Genomic DNA, 20063 nt, shown 5'->3' with positions numbered 1-20063 from the left:
CCAGAAGAGGGTATCGGATCTTACTACAGATGGTTGTGAGCCACCATGTGGTTGCTAGGAATTGAACTCAGGACCTCTGGAAGAACAGTCAGTGCTCTTTACCGATGAGCCATCTCTCCAGCCCAGTTTATTTTTATTTATATATATGTCTACATGTCTTTGCAAATGCATGCTGTGTTTGTGTGTGGGTCCCCTTGCAGGCCAGAAAGGGATGTCAGATCACCTGAAACCAGGCTGTAAACCAGGCTGGCCTTGAACTCAGAGATCCACCTGCCTCCTGAGAGCTGGAATTAAAGCTATGTACCAGCAGCAAGCACTTTTAGCCATCTCTTTGGCCACCTGCAACTCATTCTTTTTTTTTTTTTTTTTTTTTTTTATCTCCTCTGCATTTATCTTTTAAAGCAGAATGTGATTGGGCACTGTTATTTCCATTCACAAGCCTTGCTGAGTTACAAGACCTAGGAAACTTAGGGTTGTTCTCGGGACTTTGGAAAACAAGCCACTTGGGGAATTCCTGTCAGGTTGTTTTAACTTGTGTTTACTTCTAAGACTAATACATGCAGAATTAACTACAGGAAATGAAAATTTTAAGATGTAATTTAAGCCATCTTAATTTGGTCTCCTAAGGAATCCAGCTCAACAGCTAAACACTTCAGACCAGAGCTAACATGAACAGTAGGTTACGTTACGTCTTATAACAAACGCTCTATCAACCTCTTGAGTTAAACCTATAGTATCACAGTATCACATGTAGAAATTTTATCTTCCCCTTAGTTTTCATGCCACACAGATGTTTTAAATGTTAACAAAAATAAACAAAAATCATGGAAAATATATTATCAGAAGGAATGAAGGTAAGCAAACACATAGTTCTGGTGACTTAGTCTACTTCTTCCATGCGTGATGTGTCGTCATCTCCTTCCAGGGGAGGCATTTCTTCAGTTACAGCAGCACTGGTGTCATCCACAGTAGGATCATCCTCATCAATACCTAGACCAAGCTTGATCATCCTGTAGATCCTGTTAGCATGGGTATGGGGATCTTCCAGACTGAAGCCAGAAGATAGGAGTGCAGTTTCATACAGCAAGATGACCAGATCCTTCACTGATTTGTCATTCTTGTCAGCCTCTGCCTTTTGCCTTAAGGTTTCAATAATGGAGTGATCAGGATTTATCTCCAGGTGTTTCTTTGCTGCCATGTAACCCATTGTTGAGTTGTCTCTGAGGGCTTGAGCTTTCATGATTCTCTCCATGTTTGCTGTCCACCCATATGTGCTTGTGACAATACAGCACGGGGATGTCACCAGTCGGTTTGACACAACCACCTTTTCAACCTTCTTCTCCAAAATATCTTTCATAATTTTGCAGAGGTTCTCAAATTTTGTCTTTTTCTCTTCCTGTTTCTTCTTTTCCTCTTCATCTTCTGGAAGTTCCAGTCCTTCTTTGGTAACAGACACCAAGGTCTTGCCCTCAAATTCCTTCAGCTGTTGCACACAATACTCATCAATGGGCTCAATCATATAAATTACTTCTAAGCCATGCTTTCGGAGACGTTCCACAAAGGCGGAGTTAGCAACCTGGTCCTTGGTCTCACCTGTGATAAAATAGATGTGCTTCTGGTTTTCCTTCATTCTGGTGCAGTAGTCCTTCAGAGAAACCATCTCGTCCCTAGAAGCAGATGTGTAGTACCGCAACAGCTCTGAAAGCTTCTTCCGGGGCTGGTGAAATGGCTCAGTGGGTAAGAGCACCCGACTGCTCTTCCGAAGGTCTGAAGTTCAAATCCCAGCAACCACATGGTGGCTCACAACCATCTGTAACATGATCTGACTCCCTCTTCTGGAGTGTCTGAAGACAGCTACAGTGTACTTACATATAATAAATAAATAAAAAAAAAAAAAAAAGAAAAGCTTCTTCCGATTCTGAGAGTCCTCGTGAATTCCAAGCTTTATATTTTTTGAGAACTGCTCATAAAACTTTTTGTAGTTCTCTTTATCTTCTGCTAGTTCAGTAAATAGTTCTAAGCATTTCTTGACCAAATTCTTTCTGATAACTTTCAGAATTTTACTTTGTTGCAGCATTTCACGGGAAATATTTAGAGGGAGATCCTCAGAATCCACTACCCCTCTAATGAAATTCAGATACTCAGGGATTAATTCCTCACAGTTATCCATGATAAAAACTCTGCGAACATACAACTTGATGTTGTTCTTTTTCTTTCTGTTTTCAAACAGATCAAAAGGAGCGCGTCTTGGGACAAAAAGAAGGGCCCGGAATTCTAATTGTCCTTCAACAGAAAAATGCTTTACTGCCAAGTGTTCTTCCCAATCGTTAGTTAAGCTCTTGTAGAACTCTCCATATTCCTCATTAGTGATGTCATCAGGATTTCTCGTCCAAATCGGCTTTGTTTTGTTGAGTTCTTCTTGATCAATATACTTTTCCTTTATCTTCTTCTTTTTCTTCTTGTCACCATCCTTCTTCTCCTCCTCTTCTTCATCAGAGCCAACATCTTCTATTTCAGGTTTATCATCAGACTCCTTTTCTTCTTTTTCTTTATCTTCCTCTTTCTCTTCCTTTTCTTCAGCCTCATCATCACTGACTTCCTTATCTCGTTCCTTCTCCACAAAGAGAGTAATGGGATAGCCAATGAACTGAGAATGCTTCTTCACGATCTCCTTTATTCTCCTTTCCTCCAAATACTCAGTTTGGTCTTCTTTCAGATGCAAGATAACCTTTGTTCCACGACCCATTGGTTCACCTGTGTCAGTCCTCACTGTGAAGGATCCCCCAGCTGAGGACTCCCAGGCATACTGCTCATCGTCGTTATGCTTCGTGATGACAGTCACTTTCTCAGCAACCAAATAGGCAGAGTAAAAACCAACACCAAACTGGCCAATCATAGAGATATCTGCACCAGCCTGCAAAGCCTCCATGAAGGCTTTGGTGCCCGACTTGGCAATGGTGCCAAGGTTATTGATCAAGTCGGCCTTGGTCATTCCAATCCCGGTATCCACAATGGTCAGGGTTCGGTCCTATTTGCTGGGAATGAGATTGATGTGCAGCTCTTTCCCCGAGTCCAGTTTACTGGGGTCCGTCAGGCTCTCGTAAGGGATTTTATCCAGAGCGTCCGATGAATTGGAGATGAGCTCCCTCAGAAAGATCTCTTTGTTCGAGTAGAAGGTATTGATGATTAAGGACATTAACTGGGCAATTTCTGCCTGAAAGGCAAAGGTCTCGACCTCCTCCTCCTCCATTGGTTGGTCTTGGGTCTGGGTTTCCTCAGGCATCGTGGCTGAATGAACACGCACGAGACGTGACGCTCCGCACCAGGACACTGAACAACTGCAACTCATTCTTAAGGTACCTAAAAACAACCTCCCCCCAAAAAAATCTCCTTAAGAAGGAAGTAGTTATATATACCAAGTTTACAAAGATGTCTCTTGTAAAGCAAACTGCACACTTCTACAAATACAACCTGCACGGTAATAAGTTCCAAGACGTCAGAGTAGCCTGTAGAGATTTAGTAGGGAAAGGTAGAGGAACATGCACAGGAAGGGCTTTCTTCTCACTGTATTAATTTGGACAAAATACAGACCTTCCTCTTCTTCCATCTTAAGGACTACTAATAAATTATTCCAATATAGAGCTATCACAATGTTGAATCTAGATTAATTTACTATTAGAAATCTAAAGCTAGAGTTGCAGCCTTGACTAAGCTACATAATAAGACACTGTCTTCAAACAAAAATCTGAAGTACATTTTAAAAATTGACTCTATAAAGATAACTTTATAATCCAAAGCCCTTTCATCATCTGTGCGTGTGTGTGTGTGTGTGTGTGTGTGTGTGCGCGCGCGCGCGCGCGGGCGCGCGTATCTTGCCTGGGAACCCAGGCTGGATGACAACTTGCAATATATATATATATATATATATATATATATATTGCCCAGGATGACCATAACTCATTGTTGATTCTCCTGTCTCATAATCCAAAGAACTGGTATTCCAGGAGTGAACTGTCACTTCCAGTTACACTTCTTTATTTAAAAAAATATTTTCTGTGTACGGCTATTTTGCCTACATATATGTTTGCATACCACATGCATGTCTGATGCCCTCAGAAGGCAGAAACAGGTGTCAGATTCCGTGGAACTGGAGTTACAGATGGTTGTAAGCCACCAAGTGGGTGCTAGGAATTGAACCTGTGTCCTCTGGAAGAGCAACCAGTTCTTTATTGCTGAATCACCTCTCCAGCCCAGGCACCCCTCCCCCTGATTTAGATTCCTCTGGAGCTGAGTTACAAGCTGGAGTTGTTGAATTCTGATCTATCTGTAAACTCATTGTTTTCATAGCAGTGAGATAAAAAAACAAATGTACTTATCCTATTTACTTTTTCATTTAAGATTTCTTATAGTTTTTATTGTTTTAGTTCTTTTAATGTTAATGCCTTCAATGAATTAATATCATAGTGCACTTGGCCATTACTGAAAGCATCACATAATCTTCCATTACTGAAAATATTCACTACTTTAATATATATGCTACTTTCTTTTAAAATAATTTATTTAGAGGAAAATTTTTTAAGAATTAGATCTCTGGGTCTAAACTGTCAAATTGCCAAGATCAAACAATTTAAAACCTTGACCAGTATATTCACCGAGTAAGATGTTTATATGAATATGATATATGATTGCTTTCTGACATCGTTCATATCAAAACAGTATCATAATCTAGAGTCAGATTACACTTCTTCTGCATCTGGCCAGCTTGTTATGATTTCCTTGGAAGAAAGAGAACTTAGATTCTCTGCAGCAAAAAAGGTAATTAGAGATATTCTTGTGAAAAACTCTTTAAAAGTAACCGAGCCAAACAAGCACTCTACTGGAATCAGGAGAACATAGCATGTAAATTCAGGGTGTACTTTAATGTTCTCTTCCCAAGGGCGGATTTTTCTTTTTTATCACATTCTTTCCAAACACCTGGAGATTCTAGCCATCTCCTAATACCTCCCGGTTAGCTTCTTCCCTCAACACGCTTTGCCTCCTGGGTCAGGCCTTGTGAGGAAAGTTCAAGTAAGGCCAGGAAATGAGATGCTGATCCAATGGAACTTCCAGTCCCAGCTCGTGCAGGCCAGGGCACTTCCTCAAGCAAATGTACCTAGTGCAGCCACAGCAGAGTTGGACTGCTTTGGTACTTTCTATCATCTATTGAATTCATATAGTATTTATGGCCCCTCCTACTTTCTCTTTAAAGAAGTATCTTAGGAGACTGAGCTCTTTTCAAAGAATTACTTTATTGTTGTTAATAAATTTTGTAATGTCCCTTCTGAAAATTTGGTATAATGTCATGGTATGAAGACTGATATGACACAGAGGAAAGTCACAGCCTGCAGTGGATTCCAATCATATATTTGACGAGCAGAATAGCATGGAAAGCACAGTCTTGAGGATCTGACTTGAAGTCACTACATACTAGGATATGTGACCCTAAACCAATCCCTCAACTGTTCTGAATTAAAATATTACCATGCTGGGGAGGCCTTTCTTGAACATTCTTTATCTAAATGACTATTACATCTTGTTATTTTATTAACTCCTCCCTCATTTGCATTTTCATAATATTACCATATTTTATAACTAGTTATTTACTTTTTATTATATATCTTCCCCATGGATGATAAATTCTATAAACACGGGTTTTGCTTTGGTCATCACTGGACACTCATTACCTAGCATGGTACCACAGAATAGCACAGATAATTGTAGAATTAATGATCTCAGCCTTGTTACTTTAAAAACAGAGATAAGACTATTGGCATAAAATGCAGGGTTAGGTAACACACATAAAATCTAGTATGGGATCACGTCATATGGTTGGTATTCACAAATGTTATGTTATTAACAGTCCTCAGCACCTTCAGTCCTTCCTCTAACTCTTGGGGCTAAACCACTAACCAAAGAGTATACATGGATGGATCCATGGCTCCAGCTACATATGTAGCAGAGTACTGCCTTATCTGGCATCAGTGGGAGGGGAGGACCTTCATCCTGGGGAGGCTTGATGCCCCAGTGAAGGAGGATGCTAGAGTGGTGAGGCAGGAGTGGGTGGGCAGACAGAGGAGTACCCTCTTAGAGGCAAAGGGAAGGGGGAATGGGATGGGGGGGCTGCAGAGGGGAGACTGGGAAGGGGGACAACAGCTGAAATGTAAATAAATAAAATAACCAATAAAAATAAATTCTAAAAAAATTAAATTAAAATTTAAAAAAAGTCCTCAGTAAGTTACTGCCTTGTAAAACTCAACTTTCCAAATTATTCAGTGAGATGAAGAAAGCTACTGCTACTCCATTGCAGAAGCATGTTGTGAAGAAAATATACAAAAGACATTGGGGATAACTCAGAAGACTCACTAAAATTACCAACTGTCAGCATTTGCTTAATCAGGGCCATCTACTGTTTTCTCCAGTTTCTGTCTAATGACTGAAATAGCAGCTTCATCAGGAATCCACCTGTAGCACTACACCCAAGAAAAAGATTGCACTCGAGTGCATGGTGACAACACTAGAGAAATTCACAGAATAAACAGAGAATCTGGCTCTAATACCCCATGATCATCTAGCCACCAGTGAAATATCCCATCTTGGTTCTGGACGCTGGACATTAAGCTACCTCTTCCTATGCTTTCCCCATCAGTCTTTACAATATTCCAAATTCAACCTTCAGATAGGCCCAAATCTACAATTTTATATATTTTCCCAGTGAATTATTTGAGTATCATGATCCTCAACTGTGGCTGCACCATCACTTATAAACTTTACAAAGATCTTTATTAAGTTTCACCCAAGACGTACTTAATAAAAAAAAAAAAACCAACTTCTTGAGACTTAAGTTTCTGCACTAAAAATTAATCAATCAATCAATCAATGAATCAATCACATATTATTATTCTTTTGCAAAACCAGAGCTAAGAACTATTATTTCATTTGCTTCTGACTTCCTAGCACCAAAATAACTACATTCCATTAAGAGCAAATGCAATCCAAAGGGTCAGACAGATGGCTTAGCCATTAAGAGTTCATATTGGCCAGGCATGGTGGTGCACGCCTTTAATCCCAGCACTTGGGATTCAGAGGCGGGCACATTTCTGAGTTCGAGAACAGCCTGGTCTACAGAGTGAGTTCCAGGACAGCCAGGGCTATACAGAGAAACCCTGTCTCGAAAACAAACAAACCAAAAAACCAAAAAAAAAAAAAAAAAAAAGAGGAGTTCATATTGTTCTTGCAGATACAAACAAGGAGGCTCAATATAACTCAATCGGAGCTTTTATTTGCTTGATTCTATAAACTAGGTCAAATTTCTGGGGTTTGTGTATAGTTATTTTATTGCTATATCCTGCATTCTCTATGCCACATGTTTAAAAGATGGCTCCAGTCTTAAAAGAGAGACTGGATACAAATCCAGCACAGGAAAACATGGTGTCCCTGGAGTATCAATTTTAGATTTTGCTAGATATGGCATTAACTATGTTCAATGTGCAAATCATTGTACAAGCTATAGAGAATAAAAAGATACATAAGAAAGAAAATCTCTAGCCTTGTTTTGTCTTGATACTTTTTTGAGATAGTATCTTACTATGGACTCCTAGCTGGTACTGAATTCATAATCCTCCTTCCTCAGCCATCCAGGTCCTGGGAGTACAGGTACAGGCCTGCACCTTCAATAGCCATTTTGTAAATACAAAGACTATTGCTTGGAAGTTGCCATATTAATTGTGACACAATAATGGATGGTGAAGAAAAGGAAAAATAGCCAAGATGTCTACTGTTTTTTCCTCCAGAACAGAAGGCTAAGCTGAATTGTAGCCACTTTCCATTGTGATAGTTTTGGTTCTGTTGAAGATTTGGTGATACGAGAAGACCCTGTATCTGCCACTCTTACCCACTCAGCTCAGATTATATATTAGCCTTCTAGTTCTTTTTACATCTTTAACTTCATTTTTATTTACGTTTTGTAAATATGGAAGTCAGAAGGACAAGTTGTCCATTCTTTCCCTTCACCACATGAGTGCCAAGTATTGTATTCTAGTTGTTGGCTTGGTGGAAAGAACTTTTACATACTGAGCCATCTTGCTAGCCTTGGCCTTCTAGCTCTTGACTTAAAATTATCTCACTTATTTTTAACAATTCCACAGGGCAGCTATCTATCCTTGTTTTAGGGATGGGGGATGTGGAGTCACACAGCCAGTAAATAGTAAAGCTTAGTTAGACTCTGACCCAATCTAGATCTTGAGCCTGAATTTTTTATTTTTTATGATTCTTTTGAACTGGAATTACATGATCACACATGTTTGTGATCCACCTGATGTGGGTGCTGGGAATTGAACCCAGGTCCTCTGCAAGGGCAGCAAGTGTTCTTAACTGCTGAGCCATCTCTCCATCCTCTCCAAATTAACATAAAATTTAGCCTGATTCTAAAAACAGAGAAGGTCTTCTAAAAATTTATAACCTAATATACTCACATCAAAATCATGTGGTCAAGGGGCACTGCACATGCACACAACCATACACACACACACACAACCATACGCACACACACACTTGTACATGCAAATACACAAACCTGTGCAAGGCATGCAAACACATGCATCCACACACATACATGCAAACATGCATACATACACACACACACACAAACACACACACATTCTCACACTCTTTAAATAGAACCTTTTTAAAAATCATAGTCAATTAGTGGTGATAATGGCTATTGCTGGAGAATGCTAGCTGGTGACTCTGAGCAGAAGAGACTGAGAGAGAGAAGGCAGGAGGGATGGGTGATCAGATCCCATTTCCTGGTGTATGGACTTGTTCATCAGCTGGTGCTATCATCTGGGAAGGTTGTGAACCTTTAGGGAATGGAGCCTTGCTGGGGGAAGCTAGTCCTTAGTGGTAGACAGTGGCTGCAATGTGACTTGCTGGCTTCATGCTCCTGCCATGACTGAATTGTAAGCCAAATTCTTACTCATTTATTTCTTGTCAGGCATTTGTCACAATGAGGAAAGTAGCTAATACTTAGAATAATTCATTAAGTTACATATAAAAGTGAAAATAGTTGTATTTTTCCTCTGTGTACATTTTAGTTCAATAAAGGTAAAAAATATAACTGAATGGAAATATCATAGTGAAAACCACTACTGAATATAATTAGCATATGCCAATATAATATTTTAAAAGTACAAAGAAAAACTGTCCTCTAGTTTTTTCTGTAACTTCAAAAGTGTTGATACACAAAGTTCAAATCTTTGTAGTCTTCCATGAAGTTTGGAAATTTCATCCTTCATTAAGGTAGATTTAGATCACTAATTCTAGTCTCTTGTTCCACTTTCAGGAGAAGCCTAGCCAAGGAATTCGTGAGTAGAAGTTCAAAGGGTTGTAGCTGCACAATCACAAGTTTACAGTCAACTCTTAGGGTTCAAGTTCATCTCAAATATCATCTGCTCTTCAAGAAAACACATGTCTGGAGGGCATTATCCTGAGTGAGGTAACCCAATCACAAAAGAACTCACATGATATGCACTCACTGATAAGTGGATATTAGCCCAGAAACTTAGAATACCCAAGATATAAGTTACAATTTGCAAAACACATGAAACTCAAGAAGAACGAAGACCAAAGTGTGGACACTTTGCCCCTTCTTAGAATTGGGAACAAAACAACCATGGAAGGAGTTACAGAGACAAAGTTTGGAGCTGAGACAAAAGGATGGACCATCTAGAGACTGCCATATCCAGGGATCCATCCCATAATCAGCCTCCAAACGCTGACACCATTGCATACACTAGCAAGATCTTGCTGAAAGGACCCTGATATAGCTGTCTCTTGTGAGACTATGCCGGGGCCTAGCAAATACAGAAGTGGATGCTCACAGTCATCTATAGGATGGATCACAGGGCCCCCAGTGGAGGAGCTAGAGAAAGTACCCAAGGAGCTAAAGGGATCTGCAACCCTATAGGTGGAACCATATTATGAACTAACCAGTACCCCAGAGCTCTTGACTCTAGCTGCATATGTATCAAAAGATGGCCTAGTCGGCCATCACTGGAAAGAGAGGCCCATTGGACATGCAAACTTTATATGCCTCAGTACAGGGAAACGCCAGGGCCAAAAAGTGGGAGTGGGTGGGTAGGGGAGTGGGGGGGAGGGTATGGGGGACTTTTGGGATATCATTGGAAATGTAAATGAGGAAAATACCTAATAAAAGTATATATATATATAAAAAAGAAAACTGGAGCAGAAATTTAGAGCTATTTTCTCATAATGATGATTTCAACAAAGATTTGATTTAGCATGTGTGGTATTCCCCTAATATGAACTAAAATGCACCCATGAAAGATATATGGGGATCGTGGCACTAAGCACAGTATATAATCGTTTCCTCTTCCTACCACGTTCTATTTCTACATTTGAAGATGGAAGTGACACTTGACCTTTATATTTAAAAACACAAATAATTTTGATTGGCAGAGTTTAAAAAGTATATTATCTTGTGTTGTTCTTGTTGCTGTATGTCAGTTGTAGACACAAATATATACTTAGCTTATTGATTCTGAAAAAAAATAGAAAACACATGTCATAAATGCTGCACACTGAATCTCTGGATTCATGATGCAAAACTTAGCATAGAGTTAAAAAACAACTGGTGGTTTTGAACTCCTGACTGATGTTAGAATAATCCTGGGAGCATCTCAAAAGTACAAATTCTTGGGTTTCACTTAGATTGGAATCACCCAGATTCCAATTTAGCTTTATTTGGGTAAGTCCTGTTATTAAATTATTTTAAAAGGTTGCTATGCTATTCTAATGTGGATCTTACTGAGCTAAATAATTCTAATTTCATAAATATACTTTGTATTTAAAATTATTACAAATCCTATTTTCTCAAACATGCTACTCAAGAAACTGTAAAAGAAAACAAAGTTATTTCTCAGAATTATTTTTCTGGGCTAAAATAGCTGAGCTACTCCATCTTACAACTTATACTGAAATGAATTCAAATATTTGCAACAGCAGAAGCAGTTTCCTATCATTATAGTCACTTGAGTCAGAACCCATCCAAAGGAGAAAGTAGGAATATAGTTCATGCTCAGACTCTTTTAGTTGCGATACCCTTTATCCCTAGTCTGATTATATGCCCTAATGAGTGATCGCCTGTGCACTGGAAGTGAAGCAGAAACCATCCAGATAACCCTGAATGCTGATGGGACAGCTCTTCCATTTGCAACTCATAGTAAAGACTTTACCTATGAATTAATTTTTCTTTTCCCCCTTTTCATATTTATGTGTGTTAGCTAATGAAATTGTTTTTACAAAAAAAGTCTAAAACAGAAATAAAAGTATACATATGCTTTAGTCAGTGTCCTATTGCTTTGAAGAGATGCTTACCAGGGACTGGGGTACTGCTTTGATAGGACTGTCTGTGCTTTTATTTGAAGGACTGTGGACTTTGGGACTTTGTTTTTTTTTTTTTTTTTCCATTTTTTATTAGGTATTTAGCTCATTTACATTTCCAATGCTATACCAAAAGTCCCCCATACCCACCCACCCCCAAGGGGACTTTGGATTAGGAAAGCAGTTGAATGCTTTAAGCAGGGCTTAATGGGCCATAACAATAGACGCATGGAAGACAGTGGTGCTAACGATGATTTGAACTGTGAGGGTCCAGCTCGAGAGGTTTTGGAAAAGAATATTAGTATGTGGCCTAAAGACCATTCTTGTGATATTTTGGTGAAGAATTGTGGCTGCCTTCTGCCCTTGTTTCCCGGCCCCCACCATCCCCAATCTGCCTTAAGGCTAAATTGAAGAGTAATAGATCAACACCGGTCAGCCTAGTATTGACTACGTGGCTTGGTTATTAGTAGCCACACTTATGCAGATCTATAATGAAAAGGAACAAGCTGAGCGAGAAAAAAATACAAAATGTACAGTTAGAGGAGAAAAGGAGCACCAGGAATGTTAATGGAGTCAAGTCCAGTGCTCAAAGAGATTAAAAAGTTTAAAGAAAAACCTGATGCTAAATGCAATAAAGGGAGAGGGTGACCTCAGGGTAAGACCCCATAGAGCTAAGCTTCCACCTTGTGAAAGGAAGTAAAGAAAAGTTTATGGCCAGGAGTCGTAATGCATGTTTTTTAAATCCAGCACTGGGAGGCAGAGAGGTTGGTGTTCTCTGCTTTTGAGGCCAGACTGGTTTACAGATTGAGACTCAGGATAGCTGAGATTCAGGACAGCCAAATTTAGGCAGAGAAGGAAACCATGGAAAACAGAAAGCTGCTGAAAATGTTTTTGAACAAGAGGGCTATGTTCCAGCCTGAGCAAGCAGCAGAACATGGCAAATTTTGGCCTAGTGGTTCTGACTTTAGCCTCAAGGGGTCCCTAATAGAGGAGTTAGAGAAAGGACAGAAAGAGTTGAAGGGTATTCCAACCCCACAGGAAGAACAATATCAACCAACCAGTTCCCCAAGAGCTCCTAGGGACTAAACCATCAACAAAGGAATACACATGGCTCTAGCTGCATATGTTGCAGAGGATGGCTTTGTCATACAACAATGGGAGGAAAGGTTCTTGGTCCTATGAAGGCTCAATAGATGCCCCAGTATAGGGGAATTGAGGGCAGGGAGATGGGAGCGGGTGGGTGGGTGGAGGAACACCCTCATAGAAGCAGGGGGAGGGAGGATGGGATAGGGAGGGACCAGGAAAGGGGATAACATTTGAAATGTAAATAAAGAAAATATCCAATAAAAAAAAAAGAGTCAAGGATATAAGAAAGGGGTTGTGGAATCTCAGGCATGTGACAGAGATGAAACTGTGAAGGTAAAGCCTGGATTGCCTTAGAGATCCCAAGATGCTGGAGATATCAGAGTTGTGAGATACCTGCTGAGGGAAGCTGCTAAAAAGGAGTGGAACAATCCAAAAGAAAGAGGTGTGCTACAGTCAACAAAAGATGAAAGGATAGGGGAATCTCTAGGAAGTCCCAGAGACCTGGCCTGGAGGAGGCTTCCAGGAGTCAACGCTGGTGACCTTAGCCAAGATGCCTAACAGTAAGTAATGTCATGGTACCTGAAGAGGCCACCTCCTGTAGCCAGGCAGGACCCCCAGTGGTGTGAGAGACACCAACCATCCATAAAACTTTTGACCCAAAATTTGTCCTGTTTAAAAGAAATGCAGGGACAAAGAGAAGCAGAGACTGAAGGAATGGCCAACCAGTAACTGGCCCAACATGAGACCCATCCCATGGGCACTAATCCTACACTATTATAAAGATAGGAGCCTAGCATAACTGTCCTCTGAGAAGCTCTACCCAGCAGCTGAATGAAACAGATGCAGATACCTATAGTCAAACATTGGACAGAAGTTGGGGTCTCTTATGGAAGGTTGGGGGAAAGATTTAAGGCCCCAAAGAGCATAGGAATCCATGTAGGTTCCCCAACAATTGGAGCTGGGGTTGTCCCTAAAGCTGTAGCCTGACTGTGGAATCTGTTTCCCAACAGGTCTGCCTTGTCTGACCTCAGTGGGAGATGATGCTCCTAATCCTGCAGAGATTTGATGCACTAGGTAGCGGGGGGTGTAGAAATACCTGGGGGGCAGCACCCTCTCAGAGGAGAAGGGGAAAGGTGATAGGTGGAGGAACACTGGGAAGGAGGAAGTTTTTGGGATGTATATAAATACATTAATGATAAAAACAAAAACCAACAAACAAACAAACAAAGGTGAAAGGAGTTGGAGATCTGAAGAGCTCTGACATCGGACATGGAGATGCAGAGTTTGGAATTTGCCCATCTGGTTTTCAATCTTCCTTTGGTACAGTATTTCCTTATTATGCTTCCTTTCCTCCATTTTGAAATGGTAGTATATATTCTGTGCCATTGTATGTTGGAAGTATGTGTTCTGCCTTTTCATTTGGATTTTACAGGGGGTTATAATTAAGAGATTGCCATGACTATGAGAGACTTTGAACTGTGAACTGTGATAGACTATGGGGACTTCTGAAGTTGAACTAAATGAATTTTGTATTATGATATGGCTGCAAGCCTATGGGGCCAGGGAATGAAATTTGGCGGTTTGAACGAAAATGGCCCCCATAGGCACTATTAGGAGTATGGCCTCATTAGAGCAGATGTGGCCTTGTTGGAGAAAGTGTGTCTCAAGGAGTGGGCTTTGAGGGTTCCAATGCTCAAGCTAGGCCCAGTGTTTCTTTCTTTTCCTGCTGACCCCAGTGTAGAACTTTCCAGCACTATGTCTGCCTATGTGCTGCCAAGCTTGCTCCCTGCCCTAACTAATGGACTAAACCTCTGAATGGAAAGCCAGTGCCAACTGAATGTTTTCCTTTATACAAGGTGCTGTGGTCATGGCATCTCTTCACAGCAGTAGGACACTGAGCATGACAATGCAGTACAGACAGCAAAAAGGAAGGTGGTTATTATAAACCATCAGAAATGGCCAGGATTGCTCGCTGTAGGCCTGTACATCACTACCCTGCAGCTAACCAGATTGCTATCACCATATTTATCACCTACAAATATAAATATTTGTGCTTACAACTTTTACAGACTAATAACTGGAAATGTAGTAACCACTGAACCTCTCTAGGTTCAATATCCTTGGGTTTGATAATCCCATATATGGTTCCTTAAAACATACGAGAACAAGTTACATCAGAAAACTCTGAAGATTAAAGTCCCTTCCATCTTAGACTTGGGATTTAGCTCAGTGGGAGAGTTCTTGCCTAGCACACCTTCTAGGCTTGATCCTTACCAATAGGGCAGAGAGAGACAGAGAGAGAGGGACAGAGAGAGAGAGATCACAAATGTTGCCTTACCAACTAGGGCTTACTTTAATACTAATAGTTTTAATTTTCTGTCTTGAACTTAATGTTAGTTTAGATATTCTTTCTTCCCAAATCTATTCTTTTACCCCACAAAGTGACTGACTCCATGTGAAAACTCCCATTGAAGGAAACATCTAAAAGTCTATTGCTTGTTATAGGCCTACATGTCATCATTACCTCCAGTCTGGGATCCTAAGACTCTGTCTTGCCCTAGAAGAGAATCTAGACGTACTGTCTAAATGTAAAAGAGGCTGTGGTGGCACAGAATATGATTGGCACGTATGAAGCTCTGGGTTTGATCCCAGCACAATCAATAAATATAAAATATTTTAAAAATAATCTTATACACTTTAGATTTTCCATTTTCATTGTTTTTGTTTTTTCTTTAGTAATATAAAAGGCCAACATCTCTTTCTCTCATGGGGCTATACAAATATAAGAGTTCTTTTTTATTTCATAGAGGTAAAATGCATTCTCTATAAGAATATAACAAATCAAACAAAAGAATAAAGCAGACAATAAAATCACAATCATTTACTGTGTCTCCTTTCCTGTGTAACTGTGTAGGAATGAGGTCAGAAGAGCAAGGAAGTGAAAGAAATGAAGAGATCTTTTCTTGGGAAATAAACCAACTGAATAAGTATTTCCCTGACCACCTGCCTGAAGAAGAAATAGTCATACAATGGTTACATAAATGTTGTTCATAGCTGAGCCCCTCTGAGTCCAGTAATTGGAATTAAAGCTTCTCTGGAACCTTTTCTCCTTTTAGGCTTCATGGCAGCAGGTAAGGTGGTAAGACTAAAAAGAGAATCCTCAGGACCCTCAGTATTCTCAGAGGTGCCTGCAGCCATAGCAGTATTCCAGCCAGCCAGTCACTATGGACTTGGCATTCTTACCCCCAGTCCTCACGCCCAGTACTAGGGATTGAACAGGGCTTTGAGTTTGCTACTCACATACCCCTGACATTCTTATCAAGAGCCAAGGCAAAACTCCTGCAGGTAGGGCTAGTATTTTCCTGTGATCTCTTCTATGCACATTCACCTGCTCTAGGACTCAGTCTCTCCAACAACAGCAGAGAGAGAAAGTAGCTACTTCTAACCATTATCTGAATGGAACTGAAAAAGGGCAGGGGACTCCGTTTGCTTTTAGAAAGGCCCCATAAGATCTAAGGCAGTCAGTCCTCTAGCAAATCTAGTAAAAATAATTTCATTTATCTAAGTTTCTTTTCTTCCTGTATATGACATTTATTTTTTTCTTTTTTCCTTTCATATCCATCCATAAAACTAACTTGTCAATTGATTATACATTCTCTAAGCACAGATTCTGTATTTTATGTCCAAACTACATAGCTCTTTACCCAGTAGTCTTACACATAATAGTCAATCAATGATTGCTGAATGAATGAGTGCATCTAGCCAAAGTTCACACTATTATTACTCCAAGATTACAGACAGGTTCTCAGTAATTGGCTTTATCATCTACTCTTCCTCTTTACATGAGTATTTCCACTTCTTTATCAAGATCCCATATCACTTCCTTTGAAGAAAGTTAAATAATGAGGATTTCAATGTTTGCTCTACAAATACCACCACCCTCTATGCTAAATCTTCAGATTACTGTTACTCCGTATGCTTGAATGGGCAGTACTTGGAAGTGAACCAGAACTTTGTGAATACTAGACAAGCATCCTGCCACTGAGCTAAATCCCAAGACTTTAAGTTAGAAAGGACCTCTTCAAATTTCCTTAGATATTGGAGTACTAATAGGCAGAAAGAGGTAGAGGTTGAAAATACTCCCTGAGTGAACAAAATGGACCCAAAACCTTTAAACAAAGATAGAGAAGCAGGGCCTCAGCTAGTCCACGGGTAGGGTTGTGACTTAGTAGTAAAGTGCTTGCCTAGCATGCACAAAGCCCTAGATTTGATCTCCAGAAGTGTACAAAGCAAGTATGGTGGTGCATGCTTGTGCTCTGAGCACTCTGGAAATTAAAGGCAGAAGGATCAGAAGTTCAAAATCATCATTGGCTGCACAGTGAGTCTGAGGTCAGCCTTGGATACATGAGACCCTGCCTCAAAAATCAAAACAAAAAACCAGAAAAATAACAAAAAATTTTCAGTCAACTTGCCGTGTGTGTGTGTGTGTGTGTGTGTGTGTGTGTGTGTATGTGTGTGTATGTGTGTGTGTGTGTATGTGTGTGTGTGTGTATGTGCGTGTATGTGTGTGTGTGTGCGCACGCGTGCGTGTGTACCAGCCTATGTATAGAGTTCAGAGGATGACTTTCAGGAGTTAGTTCTCTCCTTTCACCAAGAAACATAGGGATCAAACTGAGGTCATCAGGCCTACGTGGCAAGAGTGAAACCTGACATTTCAAATGAATAAAAATTCTGGCTATAAAATGATTGTCAGTATTTCCAGGACTAGGGAGGTGAAAGCAAGATTACAAACTTGAGGCCAGTTTAGGCTACATGGCAAGTTCTGAGATAGCCTGAGTGACCTAGAGAGATACTACTGGGGAGGCAGTTGGGGGAGATGGCTACAAGCAGGAAGGAAAGGAAAAGAAATTAGTTGCCTGTGAATAAAAGTACCTAAATAATTATTTGCAAGGTTAAAAAACACACTGAATAAAATCTCATAGTATACTATATAGGAGCCTGGTACATAATCTATGAATGACTCTGCTCTCTGGTAATGAGCTCACTGATAGCTGTCAGCTGAAATGTGACGTCAGTGCTGTCCCTGCGTATCACAAACACCGAACAATCTTATAACCTTTCCACACTCAGTCTGTCATCTATAAAGTGTCATGATAAAAGAGTGTTTGTGTAGATTCATCAGTTAATGTCGGTAAGCATTAGGGAAATGAGCACCACTCCAGCTATTTATGAGCCACAATAATTGAATCTGTGGCATTCCAGACTCTTCATCAAGATGGAATGAAATCCAACCAGGTGAGGCAATACAATTATGTCCTAGAACTGTACCATGGAGAAAAGGGGTAAAGAGGCTGAATCTTATACCTGAGAAGTAACACCAACACATATTTCCATGAGTGCTAGCGCTACAATAAGCATCTGAGACATGTAGAACTCAGCTATGTGGACTAATTTTAGCCACAGATATGTATTAGAAGAAACAAAATTTGTCAGGCACTGGCAGAGCCTCTCAGGAGACAGCTATATCAGGCTCCTGTCAGCAAGCACTTGTTGACATCCACAATAGCATCTGGGTTTGGTGACTGTATATGGGATGGATCCCCAGGTGGGACAGTCACTGGATGACCTTTCCCTCAGTTTCTGCTCCACACTTTGTCTATTTCCTCCCATAGGTATTTTGATCCCCCTTCTAAGAAGGACTGAAGTATCTACATGGTGGTCTTCCTTCTTCTTGAGCTTTATGTGGACTGTATCTTGGTAATATCTTGGTATTCCAAAATTCTGGGCCAATATCCACTTATCAGTGAGTGCATATAATGTGTGTTCTTTTGTGATTGGGTTACCTCACTTAGGATGATATCCTCCAGATCCATCCATTTGTCTATGAATTTCATAAATTCATTGTTTTTAATAGCTGAGTAAATGTACTACAGCATAATAAAGCTCCCTAGAAACAATAACAAAATATCCATGAGTACCAAGGGCTGTATGTTATTTGTGTGTGTATAAAAACATATACCTACGTACATTGAAATCACTAAAGATTTCTGATTCTCCATATTCACAGCAAAGTAATGCTGCTGATTCACTGTCTTCCAAATAAGAGCTCTGTAATACAAACAAGATCATCATTTCAGAGAGCCAGAAAGAGGAGCCCACAGGCATGAGGAAATATGCCAACCAAAATCAGTGAATAATGTTAGCTCAGGTGAGAAAGTGAAATTCTGATTAGTGGTGGCTGTTTTAAATAGAACATAGCTAGTGACTAGTTGCGTGAATAGACTGGTTAAGTGAATAGAAAATCGATTATGGGATGTTTGGTTAGCTCAAGCATTTTCTGTGGCTTCCCAATTTGGGCAATGGATGATTTTTTTCTTTCTGTAAGAATGGTGTTATTAACCTTTCATATTGAGAACTCTTCCCAAACTGAGGCCGGACTTCTAATTCACTTATCCTCCCATCCAAAGATAAGACACTTGGTGTTGTTTAGAGATAGGATTTAGAAAGCAAGACAGAGTAAGATAGAGCCTGATTAGAGGATAAAAACACTAGCCTAGCCTCATTAGATGTCTGCTTACAAGTGCCTATCAGAGCCAAAAGGCATGCTCAAGTCCTTTGCCAGATGCCAGAAAACAATTTAAAACCTTTTCTTCCATTCTCTTTTTCAGAATCTGTCTAGAAGATAAGTACAAGGAGACAAAGGAGTGAACCAACCAGCTGGTAACATAGGAAGGCTTTCCCTGTGACTAACAACACAAAATGAGGACAGAAAGCTCTAATTCTGACCCATTAGATGCCACTTAGATGCTTGCTCTTAGTGTAACCAGGATGGAAACCGAGTTACCCTCACCACGGAGAACACTGTATATTTATCCTTATGTCATCGAGACTTCTTATGAGCAGTGGTTGAACCCTAGTCATATGTGGTACCTACTCTACAGCTGTCTTACCTGACACTTTGTTTTTTCCAAGCAAGGATGTGTTTTGACCTGCAGAATACCTGAGAGATTAACAGTTTTAAAATACACAACACTTGGATGAGAGAATGTAAAGAGGGAGATACTATTTCTATTAACTACTTTGTTCCTGGTTTCCTTTTTCACTTTTCTCCTACCCCGATAATTTTGTCTACATTTGGTTTTATTATCAAGTCTTACCAGCCATTATCCCCTTCTCTTCTTTTAGAAAATAATCAGAAATAATTAAATATTAAAAATTTGTATCTGACAACTATAGTCTCTTAATTTCTTCCTTTTGTAGGGAGAAAAATAATACTTGTCCTTCTGGCTTCTTTCTTTTTTATATCAATGTATAAAAATACTAAAAAAAAAAAAAAAAAACCTCTAGGAATTCTACTGCAAAAGCCAAAGACTTAAAAATTGATTAAAATAAGTAATAAGGTAGAGATTGGACCTGCTTCCAATTCTTCCAAACTCTCATGCTGCAACAAATCTGAGTAATCCTAAGCATACCAAAAATGGCCTGTCACTGCTATGAACTGAAGAGCAAAATATATAAATCAATTAATCCAAATCATA

The 20063-nt window shown here is 39.9% G+C and overlaps 1 protein-coding gene and 1 pseudogene across 4 annotated transcripts in view; both read right to left on the bottom strand.

Annotated features, from left to right (window-relative positions):
- The window catches only part of Ssh2 (slingshot protein phosphatase 2), a 244064-nt gene that overhangs the window by 163442 nt on the left and 60559 nt on the right, over window positions 1-20063 (bottom strand). For 2 of the 4 annotated variants that reach the window (XM_006533227.4, XM_006533228.4), the window contains exon 2: window positions 18553-18633. The exons of the other annotated variants lie outside the window; for them this stretch is intronic. In XM_006533227.4, the coding sequence (XP_006533290.1) occupies window positions 18553-18633 (81 nt within the window). The remainder of the gene's footprint in view (window positions 1-18552; window positions 18634-20063) is intronic. 4 annotated transcript variants of the gene reach the window in all.
- Gm12346 (predicted gene 12346) lies at window positions 581-3341 on the bottom strand (annotated as a pseudogene).

This window comes from Mus musculus, chromosome 11 (genome assembly GCF_000001635.26).
Source record: "Mus musculus strain C57BL/6J chromosome 11, GRCm38.p6 C57BL/6J".
Lineage (NCBI taxonomy): Eukaryota > Metazoa > Chordata > Mammalia > Rodentia > Muridae > Mus > Mus musculus.
Note: the sequence above shows the minus strand (reverse complement) of the source record. Positions and strands in the feature narration are given on the sequence as shown.